Below are 19,104 nucleotides of genomic sequence, written 5' to 3'. Positions count from 1 at the left end.
GGTGGCAAGCAGGCTTTTGCCTTCCAATGGCCATCTTGCCCTTTTGCCCTGTTTTTCATGTAAAGGTTTGTGGGCCCCAAACAGGTGGAGCCCTCGGTGACCCAGTGTTCCAAAGAGCAGCCTGTTCTGGTTATGCACATCTTCCCTTCTTCACGTAGAGCCGTGAGGCGTTCAGTTCAACACTTCTGTATTGATTCAAATGAAAATGTCTGGTTATTGCTATGGTCAGCTTTTCTGGCAAGCACCCACTCCAGCAAACTGACCTCTCATAACCTGAGACAAGGGAGGAAGAGGAGGGACTGTGTTTCTAGCTAACTTCAATAAGCAGGTGCTCAACAAAAGGTGAATTTTGTGGACAGCTAATTCTGGAGAATGCAATATGGAGTAAGCAGAAGGGAGGCGGGGGTATTGTGTATGTTTTTATCCCAGGAAACATTTTTGGTTTTCTTCTTATTTGTGTGTTACAGTTTCATATGAGAGGGACTAGGGATGGTAGAAAATTTGTCAAAATGAAGTCAGGATGTGAATATTCACTGTCCAGACTCTATATAAGAGGCAAAAATTGGAATCAAGTAGGGGGATCTTCCACACACACACACACACACACACACACACACACACACACACACAGAGGGAAGGTGCTTTAAATAGTCGAGAATAGAGGAAGGATAGGGAAGGGATGATGGGGATACCCTGTGGACTGACACCTGGTACTAGGTCTGTGGGACCAAACACTGTGTTTCTACATCTGTCCCCCAGAACCTTGGTTCTGTTGGGAGCTACAATGAATAGAGACTACTGAGAGAGAGGAACAGCCAGGAGGTTCATTGGGAGGTTTGGTTAATTTTGTAAAGGCTGAGGTTGGATCTAGACATCAGTGCTTACTCTTTATAGACAGGCACTGCCAGTCATGAAGCTTCAAGCTGCTGGCTGTTCCCATAGCATCTCAAGGTGATCTCATTCTCCAGGTGATACTGACAGTTCACTCAGGGATATTCTAAGATAAGGATTCAAGACTCATCTTTATTCATGTAAGGAGAAAAACGGTACAGGCAGGGGAGTAAGTCTTTATCTTGGCAAGAGGCATCATTTTCTTCCTAGGAAACAACCAGTGCCAATGGTTTCAGACTTACTAATTGGAAACCAGGAGGCTGATGTAATTTGAAGGGTTGTAGCTTCCAAGGGGCCCTTCATGAGTCCACAGGACCCTGCCTGCTAACAGATCTGCATGTCTAACAGAACATTCTGCCATGACAGAAAACTTCCTGTGCTCTGTCCATTATGGCAGCCTAGCCATATCTGGCCGGTGACTGCTTGAACTGTGGCTGCTGTGAGTGAGAAACTGAGCTTTAAATTGTACTTAATTTTGTTTTAGAACTGACAGCTAATTCTGTTATTAGAAAAAAATGTAAGTATATTGAAATTTTTAGGTTTAGGAGCTAGAGAGAGGATACAGTGAGTTGCTCAGGCCACGAAGTGTGACTGCCTGAGTTTGATTCTCAGGATCCACATAGTAGAAAAGAGTACTGACTCCATAAGTTGTCCCTTAAAACACACACACACACACACACACACACACACACACACACACACACACACACTGAATAAATGTGATTTAAAAGGCATACACATATTTTTTGGTTTGTAAATACCATATAATCTAAATATAGATCAAATACTTCTGATGAAGACTTTGTGTTCAAGTTGAGATCTGACATAGCAGATTTTAAAGACTTAGTATAAAAAGAGAATATAAAGGATTGTACTAATATGTGTTTGTATTCTTACATACTAAAAACATAATATTCTGGATTGACTAGCTAAAATAAACCATGGGAATCAGTCTTACCTAGTGTGCTTATTTTTTAGTGTGACAACTAGGAAATCCAAAATGGCGACTGTAACTCATGTTATATTCCTACAGAACAGCACTGGTATGCATATAAGAAAGGATCTTTATTGCAGAGTGCCCCCCCCCCAGAGGTTTATTTTTACAATATTGGTTGGGGTATAGCTCAGTGATAAAGCACCCACCTAGCATGTATGAAGCCTTGGGTTTGATCCCTAGTAAAAAAAAGATAGAAGCGGGGAAAGGAGAAAGAGAGATTCTTTTTGGAGTGTGTGTGTGTGTGTGTGTGTGTGTGTGTACACTCCTGCTTGTGTGCATGTGTACCCATGAACACAGAGGTCAACTTCAGGTGCTTTTCCTCAGTTGCCATCCACTTTGTGTTTTCTGGGGATTTGAACTGAGGTTAGGCGGGCTGGCCAGTGAGCCCCAGGGATCTTCCTGCTCCATCTTCCCAGAGCAGCATTGAGATTGCAAGTGCATGTCACCATGCCTGGCTCATTTATATAGGTCCTGGGGATCAAAGTCAGATCCTTATACATGCAGAGCAAGCACTTTACAGATTGAGTCGACTCCCAAGTTCTTGATTAATACTTTCTCAGAGAAGGCCATGTTCACACCTATCAGATATTTAGCTTCCCCAAGTATCCTGAATAGAGACAACAGAGCCAAATGTTCTGAGATACTTTATCTCTCCCTGACTTCTGTGTGGAGTCAATCACATCTTTAAAGGAATAAAAAAAATTAAATACTATTTTACAGTTGGTTCACCTTTTTCACGGATTTCACATTCATAGATTCAACCAATTATAGAATAAAAGATATTTGAACAAAGAAAAAACTTGTACCGAATATATACAGACTGTCCTCATTGTCAGTATTCCCTAAACAACACAGCACAATAACCACCCACACAGCATTACCGTCCCGTCATTGTAGGTATTACAAACAATCTAGAGGTGACTTGGAAGAGGGTGTGTATAATTTACATGCAAATACTGTTTGATTTCACTTAAGTATGACATGCTCAAGCATTGAGCATGTGTGGCTGTATCTGTGGTAGACTAGAACTAATTAATCTCTCATGTATACTGAAGGACAACTGCATGAAGTTACTCAAAAACAGTGCTCACTGTGCAAAGCCCTATACTTAAGCTAGTAAAGAATAGTATTTTAATTCAAAAATGCATTCTAGTTGTTAACTGAAATCATTTCTGTGTAAATACATCACCAAACAGGTCTTAAAATAGACCTTGCATGGATGCCACGCTGTTAGGTAACACATTCTTAAGAAGCTGAGAAACTGGAACTGAAATCAGATATTGTAAATCTATCTTCACTTTCCCTGGCTAAATTCTCTTTAATGTCCCTACTATTTTATTCCTCATATCTGTAATTCCCCCCCCCCCCAAATTTTCTTTTGTTCCTCTGAACATTCTGCTCTCTGTATCTCTTCTCCCCGGTGCTCCAAGGCAGGCCTAAGGCTACTCACAGAGATTAATACAGAATATTCTTAAATGACAGATGTTGGGAATGATGAGGCAAATGTGGGGTCCCAGAGAGTTTTGCTCAAAAAATAAACAGTGTGAATTCTGATCAAACTTTCAATTTTTTGAAATAAAAAATTCTATGTGTATGCGTGCATGTATGATATATGCATATTAAGGTGGGGAGACTTACTTAACCTATATATGTATGTGTGTGAAAGCCAGAGGTTGAATTTGGGAGTCTTCTATCACTCTCTACCTTTTTTTTGAGACAGGATCTCTGAAGCAAGAGCTATTTTGGCTGGACTGGGTGGCCACTGGATCCCAGGTATCTGCTTGTCTCTGCCTCTGCCCCAATATGCCAGTGCTGGGCATATATATATATATATATATATATATATATATATATATATATACACACACACACACACACACACACACACACACACACACACATACACACATGCTGTCTCCTGACAGAAAGGCTGAGACTCAGAGCTGTCCAGTCCATGAAATTGAAATTGGATGTTTCAACTTTCTAGGAAACTCCAAGAAAGCTGTTGGTCTTCAGTCATTTTGGAACCCCAAAGAAATATGTTCTAATTCTAGTGCTCATTATTGCCTGCTTGTGCCAGGATGCAAGTGAGCATCAGGCACCAAGAGCTTGTGAGCTAAGGGTATCCAGGTATCTTAGTTGGGGTTTCTATTGTTGTGAAGAGACACCATGAACTTGGCAACTCTTATAAAGGAAAGCATTTAATTGGGGCTGGCTTACAGTTCAGAGGTTTAGTCCATTATCATCGACGGGAAGCATGGCAGCATGCAGGTAGACATGGTGTTGGAGAGGTAGCTGAGAGGTCTACATCCTGATCATCAGGCAGCAGAAAGGGAGGGAGATACTGGGTCTACCATGAGCATCTGAAACCTCAAAGCCCATCCCTAGAGGTATACTTCCTCTAACAGGGCCACACCTACTCCAATAAAGCCACACCTCTGAATAGCACCACTCCCTATGAACCTATAGGGGTCATTTTCATTCAAAATACCACACCAGGGGAACAAAAGTACCATATTAAATTTCTGTGATTTCACAACAAATCACTGCAAACTGAGTGACTCAAAATAACAGAAATCTATTCTCTTATAGTACTGGAGGCTGGAGGTCTAGAACCAAGGTCAAGGTTATTTATTCTGCCAGCTCAGCTCCCTTTTCATTCCTGCTTTCCCTGGGTTTAGTGATTTCTGACAACCCTTCCATTATTTGACTTGAAGACGTGCCATTACAACTGTTCCTCTTTGCCTATAGCATTCTTGCACATGGTCCATGTGCAGATGTCCTTCTTATGAAGACATTAGTCATATTGAACTTAGGGACCATTTAATCCAGTAGAACTTCATCTTGTCATGGTTTCAACTGGAAAGACCCTGTTTACAAATAGGGTGACATTCACAGGTTCCAAGTTGACATAAATTTGGGGAACATTCTTCACCCAGCATGCACATCTTAGTGACATCAAGAGTAGAGTGCATGCATTCTGGGGTGTGTGGCTGAAGACAAAGCACACCGTGATATGTTCCAAGGCAAGTCCTGGGTTTGCACCTCAGCTCTGCTACTTATGAGCTGTACATTTAGCCAGTTATTTAATGCTGGCTTGGTTTTCTCACCTATACAGTGAGAAGAGAGCCTACCTGTAGGTTTGTTTTTTAGGATTAAAGCAGCTGGGGCAAGAACAGCTTACAGAGGAGGCTGCCACCAAGTCAGAGGTGACAGGAAGAGAGGTGGCAGAGTTGATGGTGAGGATGCCACATCTGATAGGGGTAGAAGAATAAATGTATGGATTTCCTTTTGTAACCTCTGTGGTTTCCAAAGTACAGGCCCATATTCATATTCCACCAGTGAGCTATCCCTATCTGTGACAGTTTGAGTGCAGGCTTGACTGGACAGGGTATTAGTGAGGCACAGTGTAGGGTGTGTGTGTGAGGCGAGGTTTCGAGGGACAATTAGGTCACTAAGCCTCTGATTTAATCAATGACTGAATCCTTTACATGAATTTGTAATGTGATGATTCTACTGAGAGGTAGTGAAATGTAGAAAGTGTCCTGGTTGGAGGAAGTACATCTTGTCCTGGTTCCTATTTCTATCCCCTTTCTCTCTGTTTTTTTAATTACACACTCCCACCATCCATTCTGCCCAGTGTATCCTTCCCCCAGTTCAGTTACATGTCAGTTAGATTACAGCAATGAGAAAAATAATGAACACACTAATACTCAACAGAGAGGCATATACCCAGGAGCACGTGTGCACAAACACACCACACCACACACACACTTCACAAGCCATTACATTAGACTGGACTTAACTGACCAGCAAGTTCTTTGAGCATACGCCTCCACCTCTGACACAGATCCCTGCAGCTGCCTCTCCCTCCTAGAGCCCCCCTTTCAAACTCTCCATCAGGAAACACAGCCCGAGCTCCGTCTGCAGTCTGACTGTGAATCCTCCTTGCCTTCCTTCAGGGTTCTCAGTGTCAAATGAAAGAATCCAGGAAATGAATGCTTGGAGCTTGGGAATTGATCCTTCACATGGCTTATTCAGCAATTTTACAGGTCCAAATTGGATGCATCTTATCAAATATGCATGATGTATCTCAAGCCATATTTAAGATAATATTTCTCTTGTAGAAATTTAAGAAAATTTAAAACAACGATGCCGAGACATTGGATTGATTATGAGTCACATGATGGGCTGTGACTCCTTGTGGGTTTTTTTTTTTTTGTTTTTTGTTTTTTGTTTTGTTGTTTTGTTTTGTTTTGTTTTTTGGTTTTTCGAGACAGGGTTTCTCTTGTAGCCTTGGCTGTCCTGGAACTCACTCTGTAGACCAGGCTAGCCTCAAACTCAGAAATCCGCCTGCCTCTGCCTCCCAAGTGCTGGGATTAAAGGCATGCGCCACCACTGCCCGGCTCCTTGTGGTTATTATATGTACACGGGACCTCTCTACAATCTGAATGCCTAACCATAAATTCTTAGAAAATTAACATTTTATTAATATGAAAAGTTGATAACCAGTGAGGCAGGCTTTTTTTTTTTTTTTTTTTTTTTTTGCCTTATCCGTGTGTCATTTTAAAGTAGGCTTTATTTTTAGAATGATTTTAAAACCACAGCAAATCATATACATCCTTCTTTCCAACACTCCCTTCCCCACACCCCAATTTGTATTAGTTATAACTAATGAATTCATCCACACATCATTAGCACCCAAAGTCCAGAGTTCCCATCAGGACTTGCTCTTGATGTATGTCCTGTGGGTTTACACAGACAAGTACTGGCCATGATAATGCCATAGAGAATACTGTAGTCCCACTGTCCTCAAAGTCCTCTGTGCTCTGCCTGTTCACTGCTCCCCTCTCCCCACTAACTCCTGGAAATTGCTGGTCTTTTCATTGTCCCATTGTTTTGCCTTTTGCAGAGGGTTACTGCATGGAATCATGAAGTATGTAGCCTTTTCAGATTGGCTTCTTCCACTTAGTAATATTTAGGTTTCTTTCATTTCTTTCCATGGCTCGATAACTTATCTGTTTTTAGCTTCACACAGCCTGAATGTTTCACAGTTCATTCATCAATTCATTCATGACTTTTATTAGGGAGTGTCCTTTGGGAAAAAAGATTTCTCACAGCTAGTGAGAAATCCTTTGATCCAGTGATCAAGGCCATGTTGTGTTTCTATCAATGACCAAAATATCAATTACAATGAAACACCCAGTGTCTTAGTTAGGATGTATGTGGCTGTAATCAAACACCATGGCCAAAATGCAACTTGGGGAGAAGAGAGTGTATTTCTCCTACACTTCCAGGTGACAGTCCCTCACTGGGGGACGAGCTGGAGATATCATTCTCACGAACACCTGCTCTGGAAATGGGAAGCTCTTCCAAGAGACCTGATCTTTCTTTGGGTTCCGTGTTCAGTGCCTGGCTACCACGAGGGAAGCATCTGGCCAACATTGAATAGAGCACTTGTTTGCCATCCATCTTTCCTGTTCTGGGATGCTATTTCCTAGGAATGCTGTTGTGGCTCTGTGTGAGTTCTCTGGCTGCTACTACAGCCTGCATGCTTATTATGATAATTCCTCCTATCTGGCCCCTGAGATTTATATGCCACCCTCCGTGATTGGTTTTCCTGGTTTTTTTTGTTTGTTTGTTTGTTTTGTTGTTGTTTTTTGATTTGTTTTGTTTTTTATCATCCTCACAGGTATTAGCCCAGTTCTGTACCAGAATGTGCTGGCTGATTTTTGTCACCTTCACACAAAGGAAATAGGGCATTTTCTTGATTGTTGCAGAAGGGCCCAGGTCACTGTGGGTAATACCATCCCCAGGCTGGTTGTCCTGGAAAAAATAAAAAAGCAAGCTGAACAAGCAAATAAGTAGCACTCCATCCATGGCCTCTCATCAGTTCCTGCCTTCAAGTGTCTGCCCAGACTTCCCAGTATGCTGAGTAAGATGAAATAAACCCTTTCCTCCACAGGTTGCTTTTGGTCATGGTGCTTTGTCACATCAATAGAAACCTTAAGACACAGAATCTCGATCTTTAGCTATGGCCTACAGAAAAGTGAAGTTCTGGAGGTGAGAATACATCTCTACCAGTGTGTTCTTGATGTCTTTGGAGATGACATGTTCTCTGGGATGCTATAGGCAGGATATGGTTCTCCTGGCCTTTGATGGTACATCTAATCTATCATGCCCATTGGGGGGATATTTTCACTCTACCTTCTACTGCTTGCCAGAGAATTCAGTGTTTTTCCTCCTGACTTGAAGTGGGCAATTGTTCTTATAATGCAGGTAGAAGACATCTTGTAGTGCATAAGTGGCCCACGTTCAAGGGCCATTTAACATGTGAGACTCAGTGCAGTGTTCCTGGAGACTATCCATATCTATAACCTCATATCCAGGTGTACATTCTGGAGTAGTCCTTGAAGCAGCATCTTGAAATCCAGTCTCCTGTGCATGACACAGCCATTCTAGTCGGGAACTCTCAGTAACTGCAGATGAATGCACTCGGTCTGCACAAGAATGAAGCTTCATCAGCCATCCAGGATGGAGGAAGGGCTCAGGAAGCCCTACTCATCCTTGATGGACCAATTGCTACTGATAGATTCAAGGAGAGGAGGAGTCATTGCCTTTAGTGTGTACCTGCTGGGGACTGTACCAGGCTGTAATGGGTAGTCCTAATTCTGTGGTCCCACACGGCTCTGGGTAAGCTAGATGGGCCATGTCTTAGTTAGGGTTTTATTGCTGTGAGCAGACACCATGACCAAGGCAACTCTTGTAAAAAACAACATTTAATTGGGCTGGTTTACAGGTTCATAAATTCAGCCCATTATCATTATCATCAAGGTGGGCATGGTGCAGGAGGAGCTAAAAGTTCTACATCTTCGTCTGAAGGCTGTTAGCAGAATACTGACTTCCAGGCAACTAGGATGAGAGTTTTATGGCCCACACCCACAGTGACACACCTACTCCAACAGGGCCACACCTTCTAATAGTGCCACTCCCTGGGCCAAGCATATACCATCACAGGTCACAAACTAAAACCCATAAATGTAAGGAAGAAGAGAGGAAGAACTGATCAGGGTTTGAAAGGATGAGAAAGGGATGAGGAAAGCAGAATCTGAATGCATTATTTACATTGCCTTGTCAAGAATTAACTTAATAAAGGAAAAGCAGGGTGATTTTCATGGTGTACAAAAATGTCTGTCACGTGGGGGTTGTGAAGTGTGACATCTTCTGTCTTGATGTGGAAGGCTGTTAAGTGGTCACATTTATGATCTATTCATTTTTAGAAAAAAAAAAAAAGTTTCACAGTAAAAGGAGGAAAACCAGCCAAATTAACTAAAAATAATGCTTTCTGAATTTCACCTAGACTTTCTGTGCACACTAAATACAATTCTCTATGTAACTCCCTACTTTGTATAAGGATTTGAGAAACTTACTGAGATAGAGTTTAGTCTGACTTTCCTGATACACTTGAAGTCTCTGCTTCCAGTTGTTTGTATGTCAAAAGCAAAAACAAAATCCTATGTTTCCACAACCCGATGAGAACATTCCTGAAACACAATAATCTGAGTCACTGGCTTGCATTAACAGTAAGACTATGAAAATCACGAAATTATAGCAAGATGCGTGTGATTTTCTGCATGCTTCCTACCAGGCCCCATAGGACTTGCATCTTACAACACATTTTATAGATATTTTTACAAATAAGGACACAGAAGGAGAGAGTGGCTAAGAAATTTGCTCAAGTGGTGCATGTAATTCAAAGTGGTAAAGGACTCCTCCTGTGCTCTAACCATCAGGCTGCATGGCCTTACTTCATTCTCTTTAAACAGACAATGCATATTTAAGAGTAGTGAATTGAAGATTCATTCCATTTCCATTGAAGATTGTTAACTATCTGTGTCCCAGAGAAACCAGGATCCTCCTGTGGCAAATCCGTTGGGAAAGCAAAGGACCAAGAATAGTAAATCTAACCCATTTCTTTCAGTACCTGGACATTATTCCTGTAATATACAGTAGGGGACGCCTCTTGGCAGCTTTTTGGTGTTGCTAAGGGGGCGTGTCCAACAGCACGAGAAGAAAAGGCAAAAGTAAAATAAAAAACCCGACCAAGTAGTTTTAAAACTCTACGAGACTCGGTAAAACAGTGCAAAAGGCGGTAGAAAAAAGAACGAATTAGGTTTCACGAGTTACTGCTAAATGAAACAACATTTCAGTGGTTTTCCTGAACTGCCTGCAGTTCGTCCCAAATCCACCGTGGTTTCATTGGCTGCACAAAACTACTTTTCGTCGTGGTGTCCTTTTTCAGGTCTACGTTTTTCTAAATTCGTAAGCCGTGCCTGCGGGTCTGCGTGGACTCTGGGAGTGTGGATATCAGTTTACACTTGGGATTCAGCAAATAATCCTCCAGAGGCCCACCCCCCACTCCCTGCACCACCCCCCACTCCCTGCACCACCCCCCACCCCGGCTGGAGAAGCCCTCCCCCTGCTCGAAGAAGCCCTCCCCCAGCTAGGAGACATCCTCCTCCCAGGGCGGAGGGCCCAGCGCCAGCCCTGCGTCTTCCCTGCAGCTTGGCTGCAACTTGCTTTCTCCAAGAGCCATGCTTCGAGTGATTGTGGAATCTGCCATTAACATCCCTAAAACGAAATTTGGGAAACCGGATCCTATCGTTTCTGTCATTTTTAAGGGTAAGACGACGTTTTCTTCTCTTTCTGAAGCCCCTTTCTGGAAGGTTAGACGTTTGAATCTCGTTCATGTCAGCTCTTGGCATCTGGTGAAGCCCAGCCTCTTTCTGTTCCTCTGGCGGTCCCAGGTTTACCTGGGCAGGTCACTGTCGATCACTACTGAGGAAATTTAACTTTCCCTAGGGCTTGGAGACTCACTGACTGGCCTGACATTTCTGTAAACTCTCGGAGAACCTCATTTGCTACTCTCTTCAAGTATGAAGGTCTTTGTCACTTCAAAGTTAGTATCCATAGATGTGGGTGTTTTAAAACGTTCTCTCCCTGTGAGAAATGAGTAACGGAGGAAGAGGAGCAATTCATTAATTGCTGAAGGCGATTGCCATTACACTATTAACCAGTTCGGTGCTGCTTTTACGTCATGTCATTTGGGCTTTGGGTAGGGTATGAAGGTACACTCTCTAGTGTTCTGAATCTCCAGGAGTTGGGGTGTTTGGATATGTTTGGTAACTTTGGGATTGCCCAGCCCGAAGGAGCTCTGAAGCACGTCTGCAGCTTTGGGAGTCTGGCTCTACAGGACTGGAGAACCTTGGGCAAATGACATCATCATTCCTCTATGTTTGCGTTCCTCTGCAAAACAAGGGGGAAGGTTTAGATTGGCTGGTCTTTAAAAGGCTCCTTGGAATTCCAAGCAGATATCCACAACACTAACTGTGATTACGGTGGAAGGGAGGGAGCAGCGGAGGGGAAGGGCAGCTGTTAACATAGGATGCCCCCTCCACCCTAATGGGGCAGGTAGCCTACGCTTGGGTTGGAGGGCTAGGATAAACATGGACACGGGGGCTTCATCTCTTTTCCCTTTGGCAGGATTGACAGCTCACTTGGTGAGGGTACCCTGTGGAACTGGAGCTTTTGACAAGCACGCATTTCCTTACCATGCCTTGGCAAATTTCTGCCAACCCCAGGAATTTGACTACCTCTCCCTTGCAAGTACTGTGTAGTTCACCGCTTTCTCAACTCTTGTGTCCATTTCTGAAAATCATTATTTCTGTTCTCAAATCTTTTCTTCTGAGGGTGAGCCAGAAAAGGAAAGACATGAAACTCAAATCTGCTGAAGGGCTGTTCAGTTAGAAAAAGAAAAAGAGGGGGGGGGGAGAGAGGGAAGGATGGACAGAGGGAAGAAGAGAAGAAAGGGAAGGAAGAAGGAAGGGAGGAAAGGAGGGAGGGAGAAAAGGAAGATGAAAAGAGGAGATCTAGAAAACAAAATGCAAATTCTTACTGATCAGTGTGCTTTACAGTTTTGACTCTAGATTATGAGGCGTCATGTTAAATTTATTTGCATGTGGTAATTTAAAAAAATCTAACTTAAAGTAGTTTCACAGTACTGACATAGCATAAAGAATTTGCACCTTTTATCATTGGCATGGTGGGACTGAGAAGTCACACGTAGGGCAAGTTGTACAGATTATGAAAATTTTAAGTGACTAACAATACGTTGTTGATGAATGAAAACAATTTACTGAAAGGGAGAAACTTCAGGTAAATTGGCAAATGCGGTCTAGTTAAATAATCACAGTTCTGGTTCCCTCTGGTTGTGCAGATTGGGTAGTAAAGTCATTCATTCGTTTATTCAGTTATTCGTCGGACACAAGAAAGATCATCGAAATCAGCGTGGGGACATTCGAACTCTAGGCAAGCATTTCTTTTTGGTGGGGGTCTCCTCTGTTTTCGGGCCCTGGGGATCAAACCTACCTTGAGCATACTCTACCGCTGAGCCATCTCTGTCCTGCACATCTGGACACCAGCCAGCATTGCCTAAATAACAGATAACCTTGGATATCCCAGCTCTAACCATTTAGGTCTCAGCTTCCTTAGTTAGCCATGGCGAGTAGCAGGATACTGGCTTTCTAGCTTTAAGATGCTTTGACTTTCTAGTACCAGATTCTGACCATTTGTGAGGTCTGAAAGCCCCGGTCTTAACAGGCATGGGACAGGCAGTCATGAACATTAACATGATTTCTTTTCCTGCCTTCCTGTTTTTTTCCCAGCAGTCTGAAAACCCTGGAGACAGCAAATCCTTCCAGTGACCAATTTTGAGCACTATGTAAAACTAAGTCGAATTAAGTCCTGATAGAACTAAGGATCTTATATCGTGCTATCAATGTTCATATGTCAGCCCGCCTCCTGGGTTGACAGGAAGCATGGTTGATGGGGGACATGGGTGTAATGATGCTCTCATGGATACTGTGAGGCTCTGTCTGTCCGTCAGCTTTTCATCTCGGTGACAAGGATGGAGATAATCACCCAGATCAGAGAAAATTGCTTTGGCTCAGGGCTCTGGAGGTTCAGTCCATAAGTAAACAGATCTATTGCTTTTCAGCCTTGAGGGGAGGAAGGGTGATGGGTACTTCCTGGTAGGAGTGTATGTATGGCCGAGCAATCTTGTCCACATCATGGCCAGAAAAAGAGGGAAAGAAAGAAGCACACCCAATGATCTAACTCCTCCTACAAGTCCCCAGCTCTTAAAGGTTCCACTGCCTATTCGCTGTAGGCTGGAGACCATGCCTTTCACTGCTAGGACTTTGAGGGCCACATCTCTGACTCTCAGCAGAGGTCCTGCTAGCCAGCAGCTACACTGCATCTGGGAGCAAACATACTAGTCACCAACTGGCTTAGAGCAGATCCTGGGCCTTTGTGTAGCCTTCGGCTGTCTGTGGAGTTGTTGCTCCGGGCCTCATAAGAACCAGAAAGGCTGGTTGTGCTTCTTTTGCTGAGATGTAGGTGTACAAGAGTGGATTATAAAGGCAGCAGACCGTATGTCTTTTTCTCCTTCTTGGGTTCCATGAACCAGTTCTAAATCTTAAGCCAGCCTGCCTGAGAGCTACAGGTAGTCCCCTGCCTCAAGCGCCTTGTAGACAGCCAGAGTATGCAGCTGGGTCCAGCAGGAATTAGACTGTACAGGCCTCTGAAACCTCCCAACTCCCAGACATAACCATTTAGAGATTTTAACTGTGGGATGGCAAGAGGCTTGATGGTTAAAAAAAATGCTTGCTACCAAGCTTGGTAGCCTGTGTTCAGTCCCTGGAACCCACAAGGGGAGAGAGAAGATGCAACTTGTCCCCTAACCATCCCCCAACACACTCACACACATACAAACACACATTCACACAGAGAGACACAAACACAAACAGCAAAAGAGAAAAATTAAATTTAATTTTTGTTACTATCATGTTTTAATTCTTTGAATGACAGCAAAATAAAGTAAACCAGAGCACACCATAGAAGGGATTAAACAACTGAAAAGTGACAACTCTTACTCCAGCTCTTCCTGTTATGTTTGTACTCTTCCTGGGAACCACTGGTCTCATCAGTGTGACTGTCAAGTCCAGAGCTACATGAGGATGAATTTGAACCTTTGATCCTCCTCATTTTCCAGTTCTCCATATCCTGAGTGCTGGGACCCGCCATCACTCCTGGTGGATTAGTCTGAACAGTTAGGTTTAAATCTCTGTAGACAGACAAGTTGCTCCAGTTTTGTGAGCATGTGCGTTTCTCAAGGGCTGGTGCTGTGGTTTTTTTTTTTTTTTTTTTTTTTTTTTTGGTTTGTTTGTTGGCCTGTCGTCTTTAAAAGTCATTTTGCTATCTGGATATTACCATATACTTTTCTTTTTTTCCTCTGATTCATCCGTTGTTTCTGTGTGAAAGAAGTCTCTTGAAAAAGGCTGGAGAGACCTTAGTGCTGCAGAATTATTAAGGGCTGATTACTCTGTCTAGGCAGATATAATCAGTCGACTATTCTGCAAGTGTGTCCTTTTCTGGACAGTAATTTGTCTGTAGAAGGAAAGTGGCAATTCTTGCCTAGTGGCTGTCTCACCACCACTGGAGTAACTCCAAGGATGCTCAATTTCTTCTTAGAATTTAACATAGGAAGCTGTCCGGAGCAGACAGGTCTCTAATGAAAATGAACATTAATACTGAAATGTTTGTCATGTCAATTCTAAGGATTTCTGATGTTTTGAAAACCAGCTATCCATGTAAGGTAATCTGGACTGTTGCCTGTTAACTCCACTCAGCTATTTCTAAATAAAACATAGAGAACACCCTTATAATAAACTCCAAGTCATGAATTTGCTATAGTCCCTTGGGCCAGAAGGCAGAAGAACAGATGCTCCAATGTTTTGAAGTAGAGCGAGTGTCCAGGTGTTCAGAGGTCTCTATAAATTGGCTAAGTTTTAGAAGCTATGCTTTGTGCTTCCCACAATTATAGTCAACTCAGTCATTCTGGATTTCTGATGGGGTTGAAAACTTATAGCTATTTACTTTGAGAGAAAAGATCTGAGTGTATGGTCATCAGCTGACATTCATCCTAAAGCCAAGGAAAAAGCCAGGTTCAGAACTAAGTGTTTTAGTTAGGATAGATGACAGAGGTGCTGGTTAGTCAACAAAAGGATGGACTGGGTATTAGGACTATCTTGTACCTCACTGGTACAAATAGGCATAATTATGCTCTAATTGTATTTTGAGAGAAAAGTTTCCTTTTAACAGGAAGGGTGATGTGTAGGAGGAGCTAAGGTGGGAGGAGTACTGAGAGGAAGAAAAGGAGTAAGAAGAGGAGAAGAAGAAGGAGAGGAGAAGCTAGGTGATGAAAGAGAGATAGAGGGGGGAGACAGGGAAGCAGATGTTCATGTATCTCCACCAGTCAAAGATAGTTGATATATCTAGGTTGGGTAGTGGGTTACACCTCTGATTGAACAATACCAAATTTATAAAGCCTATGATTAACATTTCTTAAAAAAATGTATAAATGCAAAAAGGAAAAGGGGGCATGGGATAGGGGTTTTCTAAGGGGGGGGAATGGGGAAACGGGATGGTATCTGAAGTGTAAATGAAAGATCTAATAAAAAAAAAAAAAAGAAAGAAAAAGGCTGGAGAGAAACCTTTCTTGTATATATATGCTCTGGCATGCTTTTACTATGTGGCAGTGATTCATAGGACCGTCCTCTCCGGGAAACATGGCAGCCACAACAAGCAGGTTTCCTATCCTGTCCTTGTGATAGCGCCTTCTTGTCACTGCAGATCCTTTTCTTGTGGGACGTCTGCTGCTACTGTCAGGATGGCCACTGGGTAATTATTAGGTTAGCATGTAGTTTTATACGTTATTCTCATTTCTCTTGAACATGTTTTATTTACTGTGTAAGCCTAGACATTTTGGATGCATCTTCCAATTAGTACATTCAATTTTAAAATCTTGTTGTTGTTTTGTTTTATTTGTGAGTTTGGTTGATGTGTATGTTTGTCGGAGCGGGGGTCAGGACAACTTGTGAGACGCATTTCTCTCCTTCCATCATGTGGATTCCAGGCTTGGTGGTGAAAGGCCTTACGCTCTGGGCTCCACTCACCTGTTTCCTAAAGAACTGCTTTATTTTTTTGAAATTTCTGCTTGAAACTTTATTTTTTAAAAAACTTGCAAATAAATAAACAAACAAACAAAAAACCCCCTTACACCTAAATTAACCAGACAGGAAGTCAATGCATCTCCATAAACTTCACTGTTAGATACAACAACCAGTCAAATAGTTTCATGGTAGGAATAGAAATGAGGAAAAACAACAGTGAACCAAAAAATCAAATAAATCAATACTATCTGAAATGTGTTACTTGATTTTATTTTCATTTGGAGGTATTGTGTGTGTGTGTGTGTGTGTGTGTGTGTGTGTGTGTGTGTGTGTGTGTGATTTTGGGCCTCAATTTTCTATTTTGGTTTGTAATTATAATTTATTTTTAAGTGGCACAGGAATGGTTTGTGTTTATGGGGTGCAGTACAGCTGCACCCTAACCCTAACCCTAACCCTTACCCTAACCCTAACTCTAACCCTTAACCTAACCCTAACCCTAACCCTAACCCTAACCCTAACCCTAACCCTAAGCCTAACCCTAACCCTAAGCCTAAGCCTAACCCTAACCCTAACCCTAACCCTAACCCTAACCCTAAACCTAACCCTAACTCTAACCCTTAACCTAACCCTAACCCTAACCCTAACCCTAACCCTAACCCTAAGCCTAAGCCTAACCCTAACCCTAACCCTAACCCTAAACCTAACCCTAACCCTAAACCCTAACCCTAACCCTAACCCTAACCCTAACCCTAACCCTAACCCTTTAAGAAGCTGTGAGATTCCATTAAGAATGATGAAAGTTCTCACAGGGCTCATTCATTGTAGACTATGGAGGTGAGCTGCCCATATAGAACCTTGATCTGTCTGCCTATGGTATGTTGTAGGGTCTAGACAATTCTTCACAGGTAAAGATGGCTGTGGAACTTGGGTACTTCAGTAGAACCATGGTATTGTATTGACAAATAACTCCGCAAAGCAAAGCTGTTTAATCTACTGACTCACTCTCCTCACTTCCGGGAGAAGAGGGCTTGGAGACTAACTGTTGAAGAAGGCTGGCGGCCCCACCCTGCCAGAGCATGGGGACTGTACATTTCCCAAAGGCACATTCTTTGGCTCTCAGTCATTTACAAAACCACTGTTGCTTTTAGAAATTAATTAGTGTGTCCTGTTTTTCCTTCCCTCCCCCACAACATAGCTTACCAGAATGCTCTCAGCCAGGGTATTGGACGTTTCCTGGCTTCTTTTCTGATCACTAGTTTCTCTCTGCCCCTAAGACCTGTCCAAATGGAATGTCTATGCCTTCTCCAACAATGGATACATTGCTGGATTTTCAGTGTTGGCTACTGAAAGAGACAGCAGGAGGTTAGAGACATCTTGGAGTAATGATGCCTCTGCTTGTTAATCCTAAAGGGGGCCACAGTGATTGGCTCATCTTCCGTGGTTCGGAAAGAATTACACTTAGAATTCTTTCAAGTGCCCTGTGGGTGGATCTAGGTAAAGGCCCACACATTCCTGATTCTGAAGTGAGCACAACCAGTTTGTAGCACCTGTTATCCAGATAAATTGATATGTTTGCATTCTTCTACCTGAAAAGAACTACAAGAAGCTGCTGCCTTTCATGTTGCAGATTTACATGCACTGTCTGTAGCACAGATACTACCCAGCACACTGTGGCATGACAACCGTCTCCTTACTCTCGCAAGGTTCTGTCAGACATCTGCTCTGTCGAACAGGACTGCACTTTGAGCACAGTTCTCACTCAGAAAATAGCTGTGGGACATCTGTCACTGTAAGCCTTTATCAGCTGACTTCTAATTGGCCATTGCAGAGCCAAGATGCTGGGCTTTAGAGCCAGCCATACCTATGGACTTCTAATGGCCATGTCTTGTTTCCTAATTGCTTCTGAGCAAATAAAATCTTCGCTTTCAGTGTTTTAAATAATACTGTGCTGTTGCAGTATTTAAATAATACTGAAACTAACAGTGCTGGTTAGTTTCTTTCAACTTGACACAAACTAGAGTAACCTGGGAAGAAGGTACCTCACTTGAGGAGTTACCCACATGAGATTGGCCTGAAGACGAGGCTATGATGGCATTTCTTGATTAATAATTGATATGGGAAGGCCTGGTCCACTGTTCGTGGTGCCATCCCAGGGCAGATGGTCCTGAGTTGTATTAGAAGGCAAGCCAAGCACGGATGGCGAGCAAATCAGTAATTAGTGTTGCTTCATGGTCTCTGCTTCAGTTCTCATCTCCAGGTCCCAGCCTTAGCTTCTCTTCATGATCATTTGTGAACAGAGCATGTAAGACAAATTCAGTTTTTCCTCTCCTAAGGTGCTTTTGGTCATGGTGCTTTAATCCCAGCAACAGAAAAGCAAAATAGGTTGACCTCTCCTACCTTGCAGGGTGACTTGTGGATCAGGTGGAAATGCAGAAGGCCTTGCACACAGGAATTCTCATTTTCTCCCCGGTTTGATAAGTTACTTTTATGGAGTTGTACAGGACACCATTGTCAAGAGCCATGGTGAAAAACGTACTGAACACGTTCTGTTCTTCTAGGCCTTGGACGCTAGAATGAGATACACACGATACAAGCCAGTATCTCGTTGGAAGCATGGGGAAAGTTGCAATTTATGAGTTAAAAAGAGGCCAGATTTGGTGGCATATGCCTGTAATTCCAGACCTGAGAAACAGATGCAAGAGTATCAGCACAAGTTCAAGGCCAGCCTGGTCTACATAGCTAGTTCCGGACCAGGCATATATAGAAAGACCTTGTCTCAAAACTTGAAGCAAGCAAGCAAGCGAAAAATAGAAGAATAGGAAGCTTTGAGAGGAAGGTGTTGATATTTAATTTGGTCTTAAAGGATACGCGAAGACATGATTAGGGGGAAGTAGCTGGACATGGTTTACACTGAGGTCATCTTAACACCTGGGAGGCTGAGACAGGAGGATCACAAGTTTAAGGCCTGACTGGGCTGCATAGTGAGATCCTGTGAAAGGAAACAGGAAGGGAGGGATCGAGGGAGGAAGAAAAGGAGGGATGGAGGAAGAAGATATTTCAGACATTGAAACAATCCCCAAGGATTTTGGAATTGTGGATTTATGTGGTGAGATTAACAAGAGTAGTCTGGTTAGGGAGTTGTGA

General features: G+C 42.8%; 1 protein-coding gene across 2 annotated transcripts in view; it reads left to right on the top strand.

Annotated features, from left to right (window-relative positions):
* Positions 1–10,390: 10,390 nt before the first annotated feature.
* The window catches only part of Myof (myoferlin), a 145,687-nt gene continuing 136,973 nt past the window's right edge, over positions 10,391–19,104 (top strand). The window contains exon 1 of one of the 2 annotated variants that reach the window (XM_034499154.2): positions 10,391–10,570. In XM_034499154.2, the coding sequence (XP_034355045.1) occupies positions 10,483–10,570 (88 nt within the window). In that variant the 5' untranslated portion in view covers positions 10,391–10,482. The remainder of the gene's footprint in view (positions 10,571–19,104) is intronic. The other variant, XM_034499162.2, reaches the window with a different exon arrangement.

The sequence above is a fragment of the Arvicanthis niloticus genome, chromosome 1 (genome assembly GCF_011762505.2).
Source record: "Arvicanthis niloticus isolate mArvNil1 chromosome 1, mArvNil1.pat.X, whole genome shotgun sequence".
In the NCBI taxonomy this organism is placed as follows: Eukaryota; Metazoa; Chordata; class Mammalia; order Rodentia; family Muridae; genus Arvicanthis; species Arvicanthis niloticus.
This window is presented reverse-complemented; position numbering and strand designations above follow the sequence as displayed.